General features: G+C 35.5%; 1 protein-coding gene across 5 annotated transcripts; it reads right to left on the minus strand.

Moving 5' to 3' along the window:
• Positions 1 to 4,921: 4,921 nt before the first annotated feature.
• On the minus strand, positions 4,922 to 10,150 carry LOC130951317 (low-specificity L-threonine aldolase 1-like). 5 transcript variants are annotated; one of them, XM_057879973.1, is made up of 12 exons: positions 9,988 to 10,150; positions 9,652 to 9,694; positions 9,007 to 9,121; positions 8,450 to 8,903; positions 7,672 to 7,783; positions 7,305 to 7,355; positions 7,030 to 7,101; positions 6,777 to 6,909; positions 6,646 to 6,698; positions 6,348 to 6,448; positions 5,609 to 5,675; positions 4,922 to 5,171 (listed from the first exon to the last, which is right to left on the minus strand). In XM_057879973.1, exons 4-12 carry the CDS (start codon positions 8,890 to 8,892, stop codon positions 5,133 to 5,135), a joined length of 1,071 nt encoding a protein of 356 aa, XP_057735956.1. In that variant the 5' UTR covers positions 8,893 to 8,903; positions 9,007 to 9,121; positions 9,652 to 9,694; positions 9,988 to 10,150; the 3' UTR covers positions 4,922 to 5,132. The 5 variants fall into 5 exon arrangements, with proteins under 5 accessions (XP_057735956.1, XP_057735955.1, XP_057735953.1 ...); XM_057879972.1 differs by having other exon boundaries at positions 9,834 to 10,102; XM_057879970.1 differs by lacking the exon at positions 9,007 to 9,121.
• Between the last annotated feature and the right edge of the window lie 4,398 nt (positions 10,151 to 14,548).

Consider the following 14,548-nt stretch of genomic DNA (forward strand, 5'->3'; position numbering starts at 1 on the left):
AGGAGAATCAATAACACTATCTAAATTCTGAATTCCTATATATGCCAATCGTTCTTAAATTCAAAGGATAAAGTGAGATGCCAAAACTGTTCAGAAGCAAAAAGCTACTAGCCCCGCTCATCTAATTGGGACTAAGTTTCACGGATATTGTGAGATTTATTGTATATTCTCTTCTTTTTATCCTATTTTGTTTTCAGTTGCTTGGGGACAAGCAACAATTTAAGTTTGGTGTTGTGATGAGCGGATAATTTATATGCTTTTTAGCATTATTTTTAGGTAGTTTTTAGTAGGATCTAGCTACTTTTTAGTATATTTTTATTAGTTTTTAAGCAAAATTCACATTTCTAGACTTTACTATGATTTTGTGTGTGTTTCTGTGATTTTAGGTATTTTTTGGCTGAAATTGAGGGACCTGAGCAAAAATCTGATTCAGAGGCTGAAAAAAGGACTGCTGATGCTGTTAGATTCTGACCTCCCTGCACTCGAAATGGATTTTTTTGGAGCTACAGAAACCCAAATGGTGCGCTCTCAATTGCGTTGGAAAGTAGACATCTAGGGCTTTCCTGCAATATATAATAGTTCATACTTTGCCCGAGTTTAGATGACACAAACTGGCGTTCAACGCCAGCTTTCTGCCCTATTCTGGCGTTAAATGCCAGAAACAAGTTGCAAGCTAGAGTCAAACGCCAGAAACAAGTTACAAACTGGCGTTTAACTCCAAAGAAGGCCTATACACGTGAAAGCTTCAATGCTCAGCCTAAGCACACACCAAGTGGGCCCGGAAGTGGATTTCTGCATCATTTACTTATTTTTGTAACCCTAGTAATTAGTTTAGTATAAATAGAACTTTTTACTATTGTATTAGACATCTTTGGATGATCTTTTGGAATTTATCATCTTGAATGCTGGGATCCTTTGATCATCTTTTGATCTCTTGATCACATTTTGGTGAAGGAAAACTTGCTGCTAATTGGAAAAGGCCATATAAGATAAGTGAAATCCTAGGAAAAGGATTTTACAAAGTAACTGACTTGAGTCGTGCCGAGCTCCCAAGATTGTGGCATGCTTGCAACATGAGGAGGTAATATAGTTAGAAGCGAACTCCACTCCCTAATGTACTCTTTTTCCCGACTTCATGATTTTTTCCCAAAAAAGGGTTTTCTTGAAACGGTTTTAATGAGGCATCAAAATGGAGGCTAAGGGTCAATAAGTGTTAAAATTCCCTTAGTAGCTAAGATCAAAAGTTACCTCCATCAAATAAAGAGTTTATTCTATCTCTTTATAATTCCATTGTTGCCATTATTGTTCTACGAAACGCACCAATTTAAGCTGGAAAAAATGTGAAAATCCCACGCCCGACCTAAGTGGTCGATAGGATAAAATGACGATGTACAAGTCGGTGTAAAGAGGTTACGAAGACGATCATAATAACTCAGGAATATTATCACTAAACGACCTACTAGTCGGAAAACTCGAGAAAAATCAAAATGCATCGCAAGAATAACCTAAGTCATGAAAACAATTCAATAAGCAAAAATTGAATATGTGAGGAATACAAAAGAGATAGGAAAAATCCCTCAAAGGCAAAGGCTGCCTCAAATCTTCGAAAAAACCTTACAGTAACTTAGACAAAAACAACCCGCCTAGTAAAAAAGATTTTTTCAACAGGTTTTTTCATAAAAATCTCACAAAAAATCACAACAAGGCACGCACATGCAAAAAATATTTCGTAAAAAGCCCTTATTCAAAAGGGGCAACCAACCAAGTAACATATTTTGTTAATGACCAAAAGGCCAAAAAAATCAGGAACCATCACAACAAACATATAAAAAGATAAATTGTTCAAAGGGAGCCCACAAGTCGGGCCCCAAATAGCTAAAATCAATAGGAAAAAGGATTGGAATTACCAAGAGGAAGGGAGCTTGGGTTTGCAACGGGGGAAGTTGGAGTAATGTCATTAGCAGCTGAAGTCGAAACCTCTAAAGAACTCGGCAGGGGCCCCTCTTGTTGCTCCTCACGAGGAGGAGACTCAACCATCCTTTTCCCGCGAGTCTTCATCTTGGAGTCCGTCTCAGGACGAGGAGGGGAGACAATAGCTCCATCAACAACGATCTTGTCGGGATGGAGAGGAGAAAGGTCTAAGTCAGGAGCGATAACTTCGACCTGTTCCTTGAACACCCTCCAAGCCTCCTCCGAGCTCTCCACAATCGAGTCCTCCAGCTCCTGATAAGCTTCCCGATTAGACTCCAACTGCCTTTGAAGATCAATATTTTTAGAGAAAACCCTGACATAGTTTTGCTTCGCCTTTTCCTTCAGACCCTCCGCCATGGCACACTGGCTGATTAGCTTCTTCTCCCTCTCCTAAAGCCGGGTCAGTTCCTCCTTCAGCCAGGCAACCTCCCCCCGAAGCTACTTCTCCTCTTCTTGTTAAAGGACAATCCTCCCCTGAAGCTCTTCCACAATTTTTTGAGAAGGCTCCAAAGTACTCCAGCAGTTCGAACACCCCCCCCCCACCGAACCAAAATTTAAAGACGATTTCGAAGGGAAGCATCATCCATAGCAATTTGGCTATGAGAAAAGATGTGCTTCCGAACGAATTTGGGACCATCAAAGTTGGCCTCTCCAGAAGAAGAAGAGCCAGACTCTGAGGTCTTGCGTTTCTTTTTTTCAAGTTTGGAGGGAGGTCAGACTGGGGGGATAGGAGAAGGAAGAGGAGAAGCAATGGCAGTGGTTACCAAAACAGGGCGAGAGGAGGTTTCCAAATCATGAGAAGGAAGCGGAGGAACGCCAATAGCCCCGACTCTAGCTGCATTAGCTCAGGCGCGAGCCCTCCTCTTGGCCTCAAGGACTTTCTGGTAGGAAGCACTTTTGAGTCGCTCTTCACCATCTCCGAAAGGGAAAGACAAAAAGTGAATCAACTAACAAATCAGAAAATACAAGTCGAAAATTTTCAGAAACAACTACAAAAAAGAAAAACTACCTAGTTCGATCCGCACAAAGCTTGGAGAACCCAAAAGAAATTTCTTTGTATCCAGATGGGGAGCCCTCCCCTAAGGCTCTCGAAAAAATCCCACAATGACCTCCTCAACCTCGTCCAAATCCTCCAGACCATACTTCTCATCAGGGGAGGCCTCCAATCAATAAAGAGAAAATTGGGGTTCATGGTTATCACTCAAGAAAAAAGGATGGTGGCCCTCTACGACCTGGACCCTAAGAAAAAAGTTTTTGAAGTCATGGAAGGATTTATCAAAGATTGAAAATACCTTCCGACCCTGAATGGCTCGGAAGGATACCCACTGTTGTTTATTAATCTGAGCGCTAAATGGTCTGGTCAGATGGAAAAGATAGAAAAAGATCTTTAAAGAAGTCGGAAAATCTATCTCTCGGCTAACAGCTGGTAAATTTTCATAAAACTCCAAGAGTTGGGGTGGAGCTGAGAAGGAGCAACTTGGCAGTGCGACAGTACCTCTATTTCAAAACCAGAAAAGGGGAAGGAATCCCCCAGGCGGTAAAAAGACAATCATATATAAAGAAAAAGTCAGGGTCAAAATCAGCAACCCTCCCACAACAAACCTGGTCTTCAGAACCCGGGGCCACCAACTCGTATTTAGACTCATTGGCCTCTGAACTACAGATCCTATGGTGAATGCGAAGTTCGGTAAGGTAGTCAGTGTCTACTAAAAATTTCTCCTCAAGAACAGAATCATCTACCCATCTCGAAAGGATCTCAGTGACACGGGAAGACATTTTTTCTAACAACTAGGAGGAAGATATAAAAGCAATAAGACCTACAAAGAAAAATAAGAAAATCATTAAAAAAACAGGGCTCCCAAAGTCTAAACGAATCCTTTCCCAAAAGCAAAGCAAGAAAAAAGAATCACCAGATTACAACAACAACAAATGCCAACGCCTCACAGTGCAAACAAAGAAGTAGTAGGAAAGCAGGAAAAAGCACCTCAAAACACACAAAGCCCAGAGATAAAGTGTCACACAAATGATAAAAGAAGATGAAGAAAAGGCTAACCTTTCTCTGTAGACTTGAGAATAAGTAGTCACAGCAACGACGAAGCACCCAAAGAGGAAGGCTAAAGGAAAATTCTTTTGAATGAGCGAGAAGTGCAAGCAAAGAACTTCGAAGACGAAAGAAAACAGAGGAAAGAGATGGAAAAGTATTTATAACACACTAGGGGCACAATAGTAAAACGATGCAGTCATTAAAGAAATGCGCCGTTACCAATGTAACTGCCCCTACGTGTAAATGCGAAACCCCAAACGGATGCGACGTTTGATTAGACGCGACGGTTGAGAAGCCTAGAATCACGTCGATTTCAAACTAAAAATCACGTCGGTTCCGACTTGAACAACCCCGAGTTCAATTAGTACTCGAATCCGACTCATAATAAAAGAGATCAGACTCAAGTAGGGGCACTGTTCATACCTTGCCCCACACTATGGCCCAGATCCAAATAAGCCAAAAAGGCCCAATCCAAAGATTGGCCTTCACTACCCACCCGACCTCGTCTAAAGAAGTCGGGCTCGACATAGGCTCCTCCCCAAAGAGGTCGGGCTAGACATAAGCTGGCAGATAACACTCATTCAAATAAGTAACTGCCCCTAAAATTTCTTAGCCCAATTTCAGAAGCAATATCCCAACCACCCTAAGATAAAAGGGCGGTTATCTACATTCAGAAGTGGGACTACTCCAACGGTGGTTATTGGATCACTACTATAAATACAGTGACACCCCTCAGGTATCACTAAGTTCCAATATATTCTAAACCTGCTTAACCCCTTGCTGACTTAGGTATCGGAGTGTCTTTGCCAAACATAAACCAAGTCAGAGACCACCTTCTACTGACGTTTGGACCAATCTTTCAAGTCCAATCTACCTATCTCAAGTTACTCACGTAACAACTATGTATAGAAGAAAATATTCCAGGATGCACTTACCAATTATCAAACTTCTTCATAGCAGGAAGACATCAAGAAGGTACCAAGGTAATAATCCATTCCTTGTCTTTTGGGTACATTAAAGAAAATACAAAAAAAAAAAAAACAAATACAACAACAGATATGAAATGCAATTGAATAGAATTTTATGGATTAATTGCCAAATTCAAATTTTTCTTCCACTAGTTGCCATTTTCACTTTGCCCTCCCTTAACAGCATGCTGCAACAATTAACAAAGATAGAATCAGTCTCACATAGTCATAATCTAAGAGAGTCAGATACAATTTAGATAAATAACTTAATTAGGAAATTTTTTATAAAAAAAAAACTTAAAATATAAAAACTTATATTAAAAATAATTTATAAATAAATTATTGTATTTGGATTTTTAGTCACAAAAGTATTTATTTTAAAAAAGTGATAGACAACTTTTAGATGAGAAGAAATCACTTTTTTAATTTCTTCATAAACATTATAAATAACTTTTTCAAAAAGTTACAAATTAATTTTAAAAATTATATCAAACATTAATACGGTGAATTTTCATAATTCAAACGTTAAAATGTAACTTTTGGACCTTGTCTCAGTACAAGACAAAAGCAAGTTAAATAACAAAGTATATAAACATAGTATCTATTTCTATTCAATATTCATCACCTGAAAGCATGACAAGGCATATTGCACATCACTTGCTGAAATTTGGTGGTGGAGGACAATCCTAATTCTGAAACAAAACGCAAACACTGTCATTAGCTTCTTGCCCTATCAAATAAAAATACTCTCCATATAGTGTGGAATAGATGATATGGATATCTTTGTTTATTTCTCATAAACAATAATTATGTGGGAGTAGCAAGACAAATGAAGGAGTACCATGGTATAATATAAGCTATTCTTGGGAGAATTCAATGTAAGTTCATCCGTTAATCTAATTTGATAAGGAAAATACAATATGTATATTGTCAAACATGAAAATATATTTTAACATCTCATTGAACTCTTACCCGGTGCACAAGCGTCCCGCGTTTAACGCAGGGTCTGGTTGCGGCCCTTTCCCGGACCCTGCGTTAAACGCGGGACGCTTGTGCACCGGGTTGCCCTTTTTATTGAACTCTTAAGCTTAGGGAAAATGCAGCCCCTGCTTTTTAGTATTAATGCCAAGCCAGAATTCGTTAACATATGAAGTACTATCATATCAGATGTATTCAACGATAACACGTTGAAAATTTTGAAAAAATGAGAGAAGATCTGCGCCATGGTTTCTAACTTCACACATTTGGACACAAATAAAGAGGTATTAATTAAGAAATATACAAATCAAAACAGTATTATTTGAAGTTAACAATTATTTCGATTATTTATAACAGACTGAATGTTGTTGAAGGAAGAATTAAACCTTGATGGGCCAGCATCCATCACAAGGATACCACGTTCTTCCAAGTTCTTGACTATCTTTCCTGCTGATATGTGCAAACCCTCTTCAATTTCAACATACACCTAGCCTCACGAAAGAAAAGAGTTAGTTGTTCAGATAAAGATATATAAAGAAGACAAGTGTTATATCGCGACAAAACCTATGTGCAATGACGCTGTGATATAGAAAGATGAAATTGAAATAATGGTCCAAAACTGGCACAAACAGAGCAGTTTCGGTATCCTAACAAAGATACTTTACACTAGATAGTAATACTCACAATATTAGTCTCCACTGGATCCACTCTCAGTCCTTTCATTTCGTTTAATCCATCTGAAATGAAGAGGAAGTTATAGCTTTCTTGGGATCACTTGATGTGGAAATAATTAAAATTTGTATGATAATATTTACCAGCTAAAAGTCTAGCTTTCTTGTGATCACTTTCCAGCTTTCCAACATTTTCTTGCAAGGCAACAAGTGCTGCGGCGGCGATGACACCGACCTGCCTCATTCCACCACCTAAGGTTTTCCGCAGCCGTCTAGCCTGAAAAAAAAGAAAGAAAAACACTTCAAGTTCAAACCGTTTCAGAAACAATATAGCATATATATTAAATCCTTCTTTCAATCCAAAACTATAAGAAAAAAATGAAATGAATTGAATTACCTTGGCAATGAAGCTCTTTGATCCAACAATAACAGATCCAACCGGTGCACCTATACCTTTGGATAGGCAAACCTAATGTTTTCAAAGGAATCATAGGTTGGTTACGGTTATTAAATTTTTATTAATATGGTATAGAAATAACATAGTATAATTTTGATTTGAAATTAGTGGTCAGTCCTGTGAAACTTTCTTGAATAAGGTAGATGAAAATGTGCAGTTCAAATAGCCATACTGAATCCTATGTGGAAAAAGGAAAAGGAAAAAGAAAATCACACCGAAACGGAATCAGCTGCTCGGACAAGCCTATCCACAGGAACCCCAAGTGCCTGAAAAACCAAAATTTTTTGTTAAGAAATTCAATGTTTGTTGGTACCCAGTATACAGTAGCAGCTATGAGGAACAAGGAACAAAAAATTACAGGACAGGACCTACAAAGCTCTCAACTAGATACATTGTAAAAGGCATCATATTGTTCTCAAAACTCAGACCAACACTAAGAAAAAGTGTTAAACAAGAGAATCAAGTTACTCAATCATGCAAAAAAGTGTTAAACAAGATCATTTTCTAATCAAGATCTATGTATACAGTAATTTATTAAGCTTATAAAGTAACAAACCATGAACAGAATACCAATTTACTTACAACTGAAGAGTTAAAAATACGCGCCCCATCAATGTGAAGCTTCAGATCATGCTTCTTAGCAAGCTCTCCAACTTGATCTGTATATTCAGCTGAAAGACATTTGCCACCAGAGCTACATTCGGGAAAGATATTAGTCACAATTCTTTTGTAAATTTCAATCAATTTAGAAATGGAATGGATTTTCATAAACCAAAAGACATTTCTGCAAACTGCATAAGCACACTATCATTCTAATGTCTTGTAAAAATTGCAAACACTAAACAGGGCAATAAAATAAATCTTCTAATAATCAATTAAGGCTACACAGAAAGACAGCAGTTCTTCCCACAAGGATCAAAATATACCTAAAAAAAAAGAAAGTTACAATTATTTGCAAACAAAGATCTGTGACGCAGTGATATATGATATTTGAACACTCAAAGCTCGAGTTTCCAATGGAGACCTAACCTAATCCAATGGTGAAAAATAAGAATTTGAACATTAGAGTCGGGCCTACACTGAAATTCAAGGGTAATAAAGTAGGCGTCGGGACAGAATACGAGAATTTAAGTGTTCAAAATTATTTGGTCTTATGCAATTAACATCATAAATAAGTAACTTTTTCTTCCTGATTTGCTGCATGCAGCAAAAATAAGTATTGATGTAGAAAATCTAATCTGTTGTGGTATTAAGATCACTCTCACGGTGAACAAGGAACACACCAACAACAAAGCCTTGTCCCATTAAGTAAACATTGATCAGAAACTTTTAACAAAAAATGTGAAAAAGGGTTGCTTACTTGGCGTGAGTATTTTCCAAGCAAATAAGCCGAGTGGTTGGATACACTATCTCTCCCCTTGGATCCCTTATAGCAGCCTCAATCAAATCAAGGTCCATGGTTCCGTCACTATTATTCTTCACCGTCCTCGGATGCACTCCACCAATGGTTGAAATCCCTCCATTCTCATAGATAAAGATATGGCAATTGTCCCCAAGAATTACCTCACTTCCCCTAATATCGCAATGTGTGAGCACAGATATGAGGTTCCCCATTGTCCCTGATGGCACAAAAAGAGCTGCTTCCTTTCCCATTCTCTTCGCCATCTCGGTTTCTAAGCGGAATGCGGTAGGGTCGTAGCCGAGCACATCGTCGTCGACTTCAGCAGTGGCCATGGCAGCTCTCATTGCTTCAGTTGGCTTTGTCACTGTGTCTGATCTAAGGTCCACTGTTCTGGTTACCATTTTCTCTGCAACTGAAAAACAATCTAAAAACTTAAAAAATATCTTTATGAAGAAAAAATGGCCAATCTCAATAGCAATAACGGTGTTGCATAGTGGTAGAAAGTAGAAACACACTATAACCAACTTGGGCTGGTCAAGCAATCAGCTCATTCGTCTGCTTATACAAGTGTCGAATGTTGGCCTTAGATACTCAACTCTAATTACATTCGGAAAGAGATTTGTGCCATTCCTTCATTATAGGGAGGGCCATGCACATGGAAACCAAGAAAATTCTCAATTTCGCACCAATTTCCAAAAAAGAAAAACAAAACAAAGTCATCATATTAAAACTGTAAAGTCATTCATGCTTACAGGGACATTTCTCCGCCACCATTGTTGGATTGGTTTAGAATTCAAAAAATTAAAGAAAATAACAAGTTGCAGACGCACACACATTTTCCATGTATCAGTAGTACTAGTAGTCTCCGAAACACACGTTTTCATTTAAAAAAAAATAATAATAATTAAAAAGAAACTTGGTGAAAATTCCCAAGAATTTAGGTGCTGAATTGAACAATTCTACAAAGAAAAAACGAGGAAAAAAAGCATCAAATCTTTCCCGAAAAAATATGAGGTATGGTGTGATCTTTGAAACAGTCTCAATGAAATTCAAGCTGAAAATGAAAAAAAATTAAAACAAAATTATGTATAACAGCAAAAAAAAAAAAAAAAAAAAAAAAAAAAAGAGAAAGAGAGAGAAGGAAAGAAAGAAAAAATTACGTGATCGAGTCCTTCTCTGAATCGAAATAATTTGCTTTCTTCCCTATCAACAGCAACAAAATTCAAGAAATCATTAGAAGCTGCAAATTCTCACATAACACTGACATAAATATAACAGTAACGGATATGATGATTATTAATTACAATTTACAACCTTATGTATTAATTAAACCAATCAGTACCTAAGGTTTAAAAAGAATCAGAAAAAAAAAAACTATGATACTCGAGTACTTGCAGGGAATATTGGTACAAAAAATGTGATGAATCATGCAATGAAACAACACATCAAATATATAGCCCGTGAAATACTGTGACAAAAACGTTGGTTTTTAGAACCTTTTGTAGTATAGTTTGAATATTCAGCAGCTTTTTATGGTAATAATTTTGACATGAAATAAGGGAAGAAAGAAAGAAAAAAAGAGAGTAAAGTTGACAATGGTGTTTGTTTTTTTGTGATCATGTAAGTAACCGTAGTGTGGTTGAGATAGGAACAGCGAGGTCGCGTCACGATGACTCACCAAAATATGTCAAGAGCTTTCAAATGAGGTGCCGAAGATACGGCTGATGCTAATGAGTTCAAATAAAAAAAATAAAAAAATAAAAATTTGGTGCTATTTAAAAATTAATTTATTATTAATAATTAAAAAAATTTTAAATTTTAAATTTTTAATTCTAAAATTCTAAATTTGAATCATTAATATAAATTATAATAAATAAAGAACAAAAATTTATTTAATTAATAAAAAATATAAAACTCTTTATTTAATAAGGAGAACGTTAATGATCTTAAAATTACTTAAACAAAAATTTAAAAAATACTGTTTACTTTGTTGTAAAATTATTTATTATTCTGGTAATTAATTATTTTATTACAAAATATATAAGATAATATGTATAAATATATTTAAATATATAATAATTCATTTAATTATTAATTTTTGATATTCAAAGAGATTCTTCTTTAGTATAATGTATGTAATTTTAATATGAGTATATAAATGTTTTTAACACAAATATATAGTAATTCAAATAAAAAATTATATTTTCATCTAAAATAAACAAAATTTTTAACACATAATAATACAAATACGTTTATGCATAAACTAAATAGACTTTTCAACACAAAAACTAAAATATGCTATTTTTATACGCATAATACATTGCAAATATATAGTAATTCAAATAAAAAATTATATTTTCATCTAAAATAAACAAAATTTTTAACACATAATAATACAAATACGTTTATGCATAAACTAAAATAGACTTTTCAACACAAAAACTAAAATATGCATATTTTTATACGCATAATACACATTGAAAAGATATATTGGATACTTGCTATATGTTTTGGTATTGTATAAATTATTGATTACATAAAGTATGTCTGAGAAGGTCATATGTCATTCTAAAATTACTTACAAAAGAATAAGAATATAAGGTTATTCATTAGAGGTCATGTTACGGACAAGAATAATGTTCACACTATTACATAGATTCATCAAAATTTTATGATCAAATAAACCAATTATTTTGACTCTAGGGGATATTTTTCTATTGTTAACATATCTTTCGTGAATAATTTTGGTGCTTTACTTTTTTCACTTTTTTTCAGAAAACCTAAATTGTTGGGTTTGAGTTTTGTTTACGGGACCAAAATACAGAGAGAATTAAATACTATGTTTCTTTTTTATGTTTTCATAATAAAAAAGATTCTGTATTTATTATCTCATGATAGTATTTTAACACCTTATAGAGACAAATAACGATAAAAGAAATTATTGCGTGTATATTAGGTAATGTTTGGTAATAAATACCGCGACTGACACCGGAGAACTAGAACCCAGTATTATGTTCAATGATTAGAAACTAAAACTATAATTTTAGTTTTTATACCTAAAATTTCAGTCTCTTCAATACTTCCAAAAAATGAAAACACATAAGACTAAAATATTTTAGACAAAAATTAAAATTTTGATAAGATTTTTTTTTTTCGAAAACACCCTCATTTAACCTTTCAAATTCTAATTCTACCCTTTCACAATCACCATCCTCTTCTCCTCCAACCATCACTGCTCCCATGTTCTTCAGCCACCATCATCTCCCTCTTCGGGAATCAATACAGCAGAAGCAAAAATAAATATAACACAACACAACAGAGAAGAATAACGAAATAGAAGTGACAGAAAAAATAATGAGCTTCCCACCATCACCAACGATGACGAATAGCAAATTTCGGAGAGAGAGAGAGAGAGAGAGAGAGAGAGAGAGAGAGAGAGAGAGAGAGAGAGAGAGAGAGAGAGTACTAGAAAACTAGTTATTACAGACGGATATTTCTGACAGATTTTATCCCACGAAAATACAGACAGAATTTGCGAGGGATTTTTTGTCGGAAACAAAAAAATGAATTAGCATAAACTACAGACAGAAAAAAGAATCCATCGATAATTCTGTTGGAAAAATGAAATTTTTTTTGTAGGAAATGATTACCGACAGAAAATTCATTTGTAATTTAAAATATTCTATCGGAAAAGTTGAAATAAGGGTTTTGCTTTAAGCCTGTCTCCTCATTTCACATGATGCCTATCCGCGCCTCCACACCCCTCTCTTCCAAATGCTCCATCGGCAGCACCTCTCCGCCTTGCACCGCCGTCGCACTGAACTTTCGTTACACCGAATCTCCGTCACACCCCCTCCCAGCTCTTCTTCGTGTGTTGCTCGCGTCGCTTCGTATTGAACCTTAATGTGCAGAAATTGCAAAAATCGCTCCATTTTGATCTCGCCTCAGTTGTGCAGGTAACCCTAATCTTTTCCACGCCTTTATCACTCTTCCTATTCGCTGCTACACTGACGCCAGCCTCTCTTCCTATTCGCCATTTTTCTTCGAGCATTTCTGCATCTCGTCTGATTCACCGTCTCTCCTCGAACATTGTAGCACGTTGCCGTCATTTTAGTCTTGGAATGGTTTCTGTGGTTCATTTCTTATTGTTTTTGCTGTCCTCTTACGCACACATAGCTATTTTGTTTTATTTTTCTTTTGCTTTGTTTCTTTCTTTCTTTCTCCTTCGTTTTTCTTCTCACACTTCTAGATCTGCTACCACTCATAGAATTTCTTGTTTTAGAATATCGAAAATCTATCCTCAGATAATCTACCACTCCTTAAATTGGTATTTTGTTCTCTGACCAAATGGATCTGTTTGGTGTTAATATCTGTTTTGGTCAAACTCTCATGATGCTTGTGAGATGGATTTTATTTTATTTTGTTTTGTTTTTGTTTTTTGATTTTGTTACTTGTCTTAATTAGTTGAGTTGATGGAGTATGATTTGGTGAATTATGTTGTGCATGGTTCAATGCTTGATGTTTGGTGGCAACATCAATCTTTTTTTGAACTGTAGAGTATTGAAATGGGAACCTGATGAATAATAATAAAAAAAACAATTGAATGTGTGTTAATTTCAGGGAAGAAGCTGAATTCGGTTACTTAACCATTATGTTGGGTTTGTGTTGGATGACCTTTTTGCTTGGTTCACCTTCTTTAGAGAAAACTACTCTTTTACTTGCATTGGCTACAAATTGGACCCTGAGTTGAGGGTATATTTTTCACTCCTATCATATATATTATTCAAATATCATGCCATGACTCATGATACTACTACATATTATGTTGATCATACAATTCACTATTTGGCTTGATGTGAAAGAAATAGGTGGAAGGAAAAGTTACATACAATGGATACAAGACTAAAGAGTTTGTACCAAGAAAGACTTAAGCATACATCAGCCAAAATGATGTACATTTAGGGGAAATGACTGTCAAAGAAACTTTTGATTTCTCATCTAGATGCCAGGGTATCAGAACTCGATATGGTAACTCGAATCAACTTATCTTAAATCTTGGTTTAATGTTTGTATAGATCAGGATCAATGTGCTCATAATTTTGGCTTTCTTTCTCTAATAATGTTATTACATAGTATAGAGTACAATGTAAGTGTAAAGAAGTTGCATATATAAAGGGTAGGGGTGAGTCATTAATTATTGACTAGTGTCTAGTGGAATGTCACTGTTTTAACTTTAGAATACTATATACTATACTATTCTAATTAAGATGCTTTCAGTGGCTATTATATATATTAATTAAAAACCAAAGTAGAAATAACTGATTTTTAGTGTAGTATATTAGATTTCCATGTCTAGAAGAACTCCCTGCCAACTCTTACTGGAATGAACTCCCTGAAATACTTGTAAGTAGACAAGCATTTGATTTTAGATAACTGCATTATCATTAATCATGATAGTTTTGGTAAGTTAGCTTTAGTTTTAGGCCTGTAATATTTTATATGTACTCAAATTGATTCTTAACAGATTAACATATCAACATATTAATGTTGATTCTTATTTCTTAACTTGTGTTGCCATGAATTGAATTTTTCTTGTAATAAAATGGTGAAATTCTCTCCGTCAAGGTATCGATTGCCTACTAATACAGCTTTCCCATTCTGCATTTTTGTATTGATCAGAGCTTGCTTCTCTTGCCATAAGTGCGATGTAGTTACTAGCTCTAGTATATCTTATTTGTTACTAAATCGGATTTCTCTATTGACTTTAGGTAGATGAAAGGAATCCCTTATTAACTGTGCCAAGACCAGCATGTCGTCAAAGTTGATAGCTGGTGACAGCGACTTCTTTGCCAACTTGGTACGTTTGAAGTTTAGTGCTCAAAAAGGTTAAATTTTGGGGATATGGAATGCGCAATTGCAAAAAGCAGTTTCAGTTCTCATCATGTGGGCTTATGGTTCTGGTGGTTTTGGTTATTTACACAATTTGTAAAGGCAGTGCAAGCTATAAAGATGACCAAGCTATAAATACCCAATCAAGGTTGGTTTTTCAAATTCCTT

The sequence above is a fragment of the Arachis stenosperma genome, chromosome 9 (genome assembly GCF_014773155.1).
Source record: "Arachis stenosperma cultivar V10309 chromosome 9, arast.V10309.gnm1.PFL2, whole genome shotgun sequence".
Classification (NCBI taxonomy): Eukaryota; Viridiplantae; Streptophyta; class Magnoliopsida; order Fabales; family Fabaceae; genus Arachis; species Arachis stenosperma.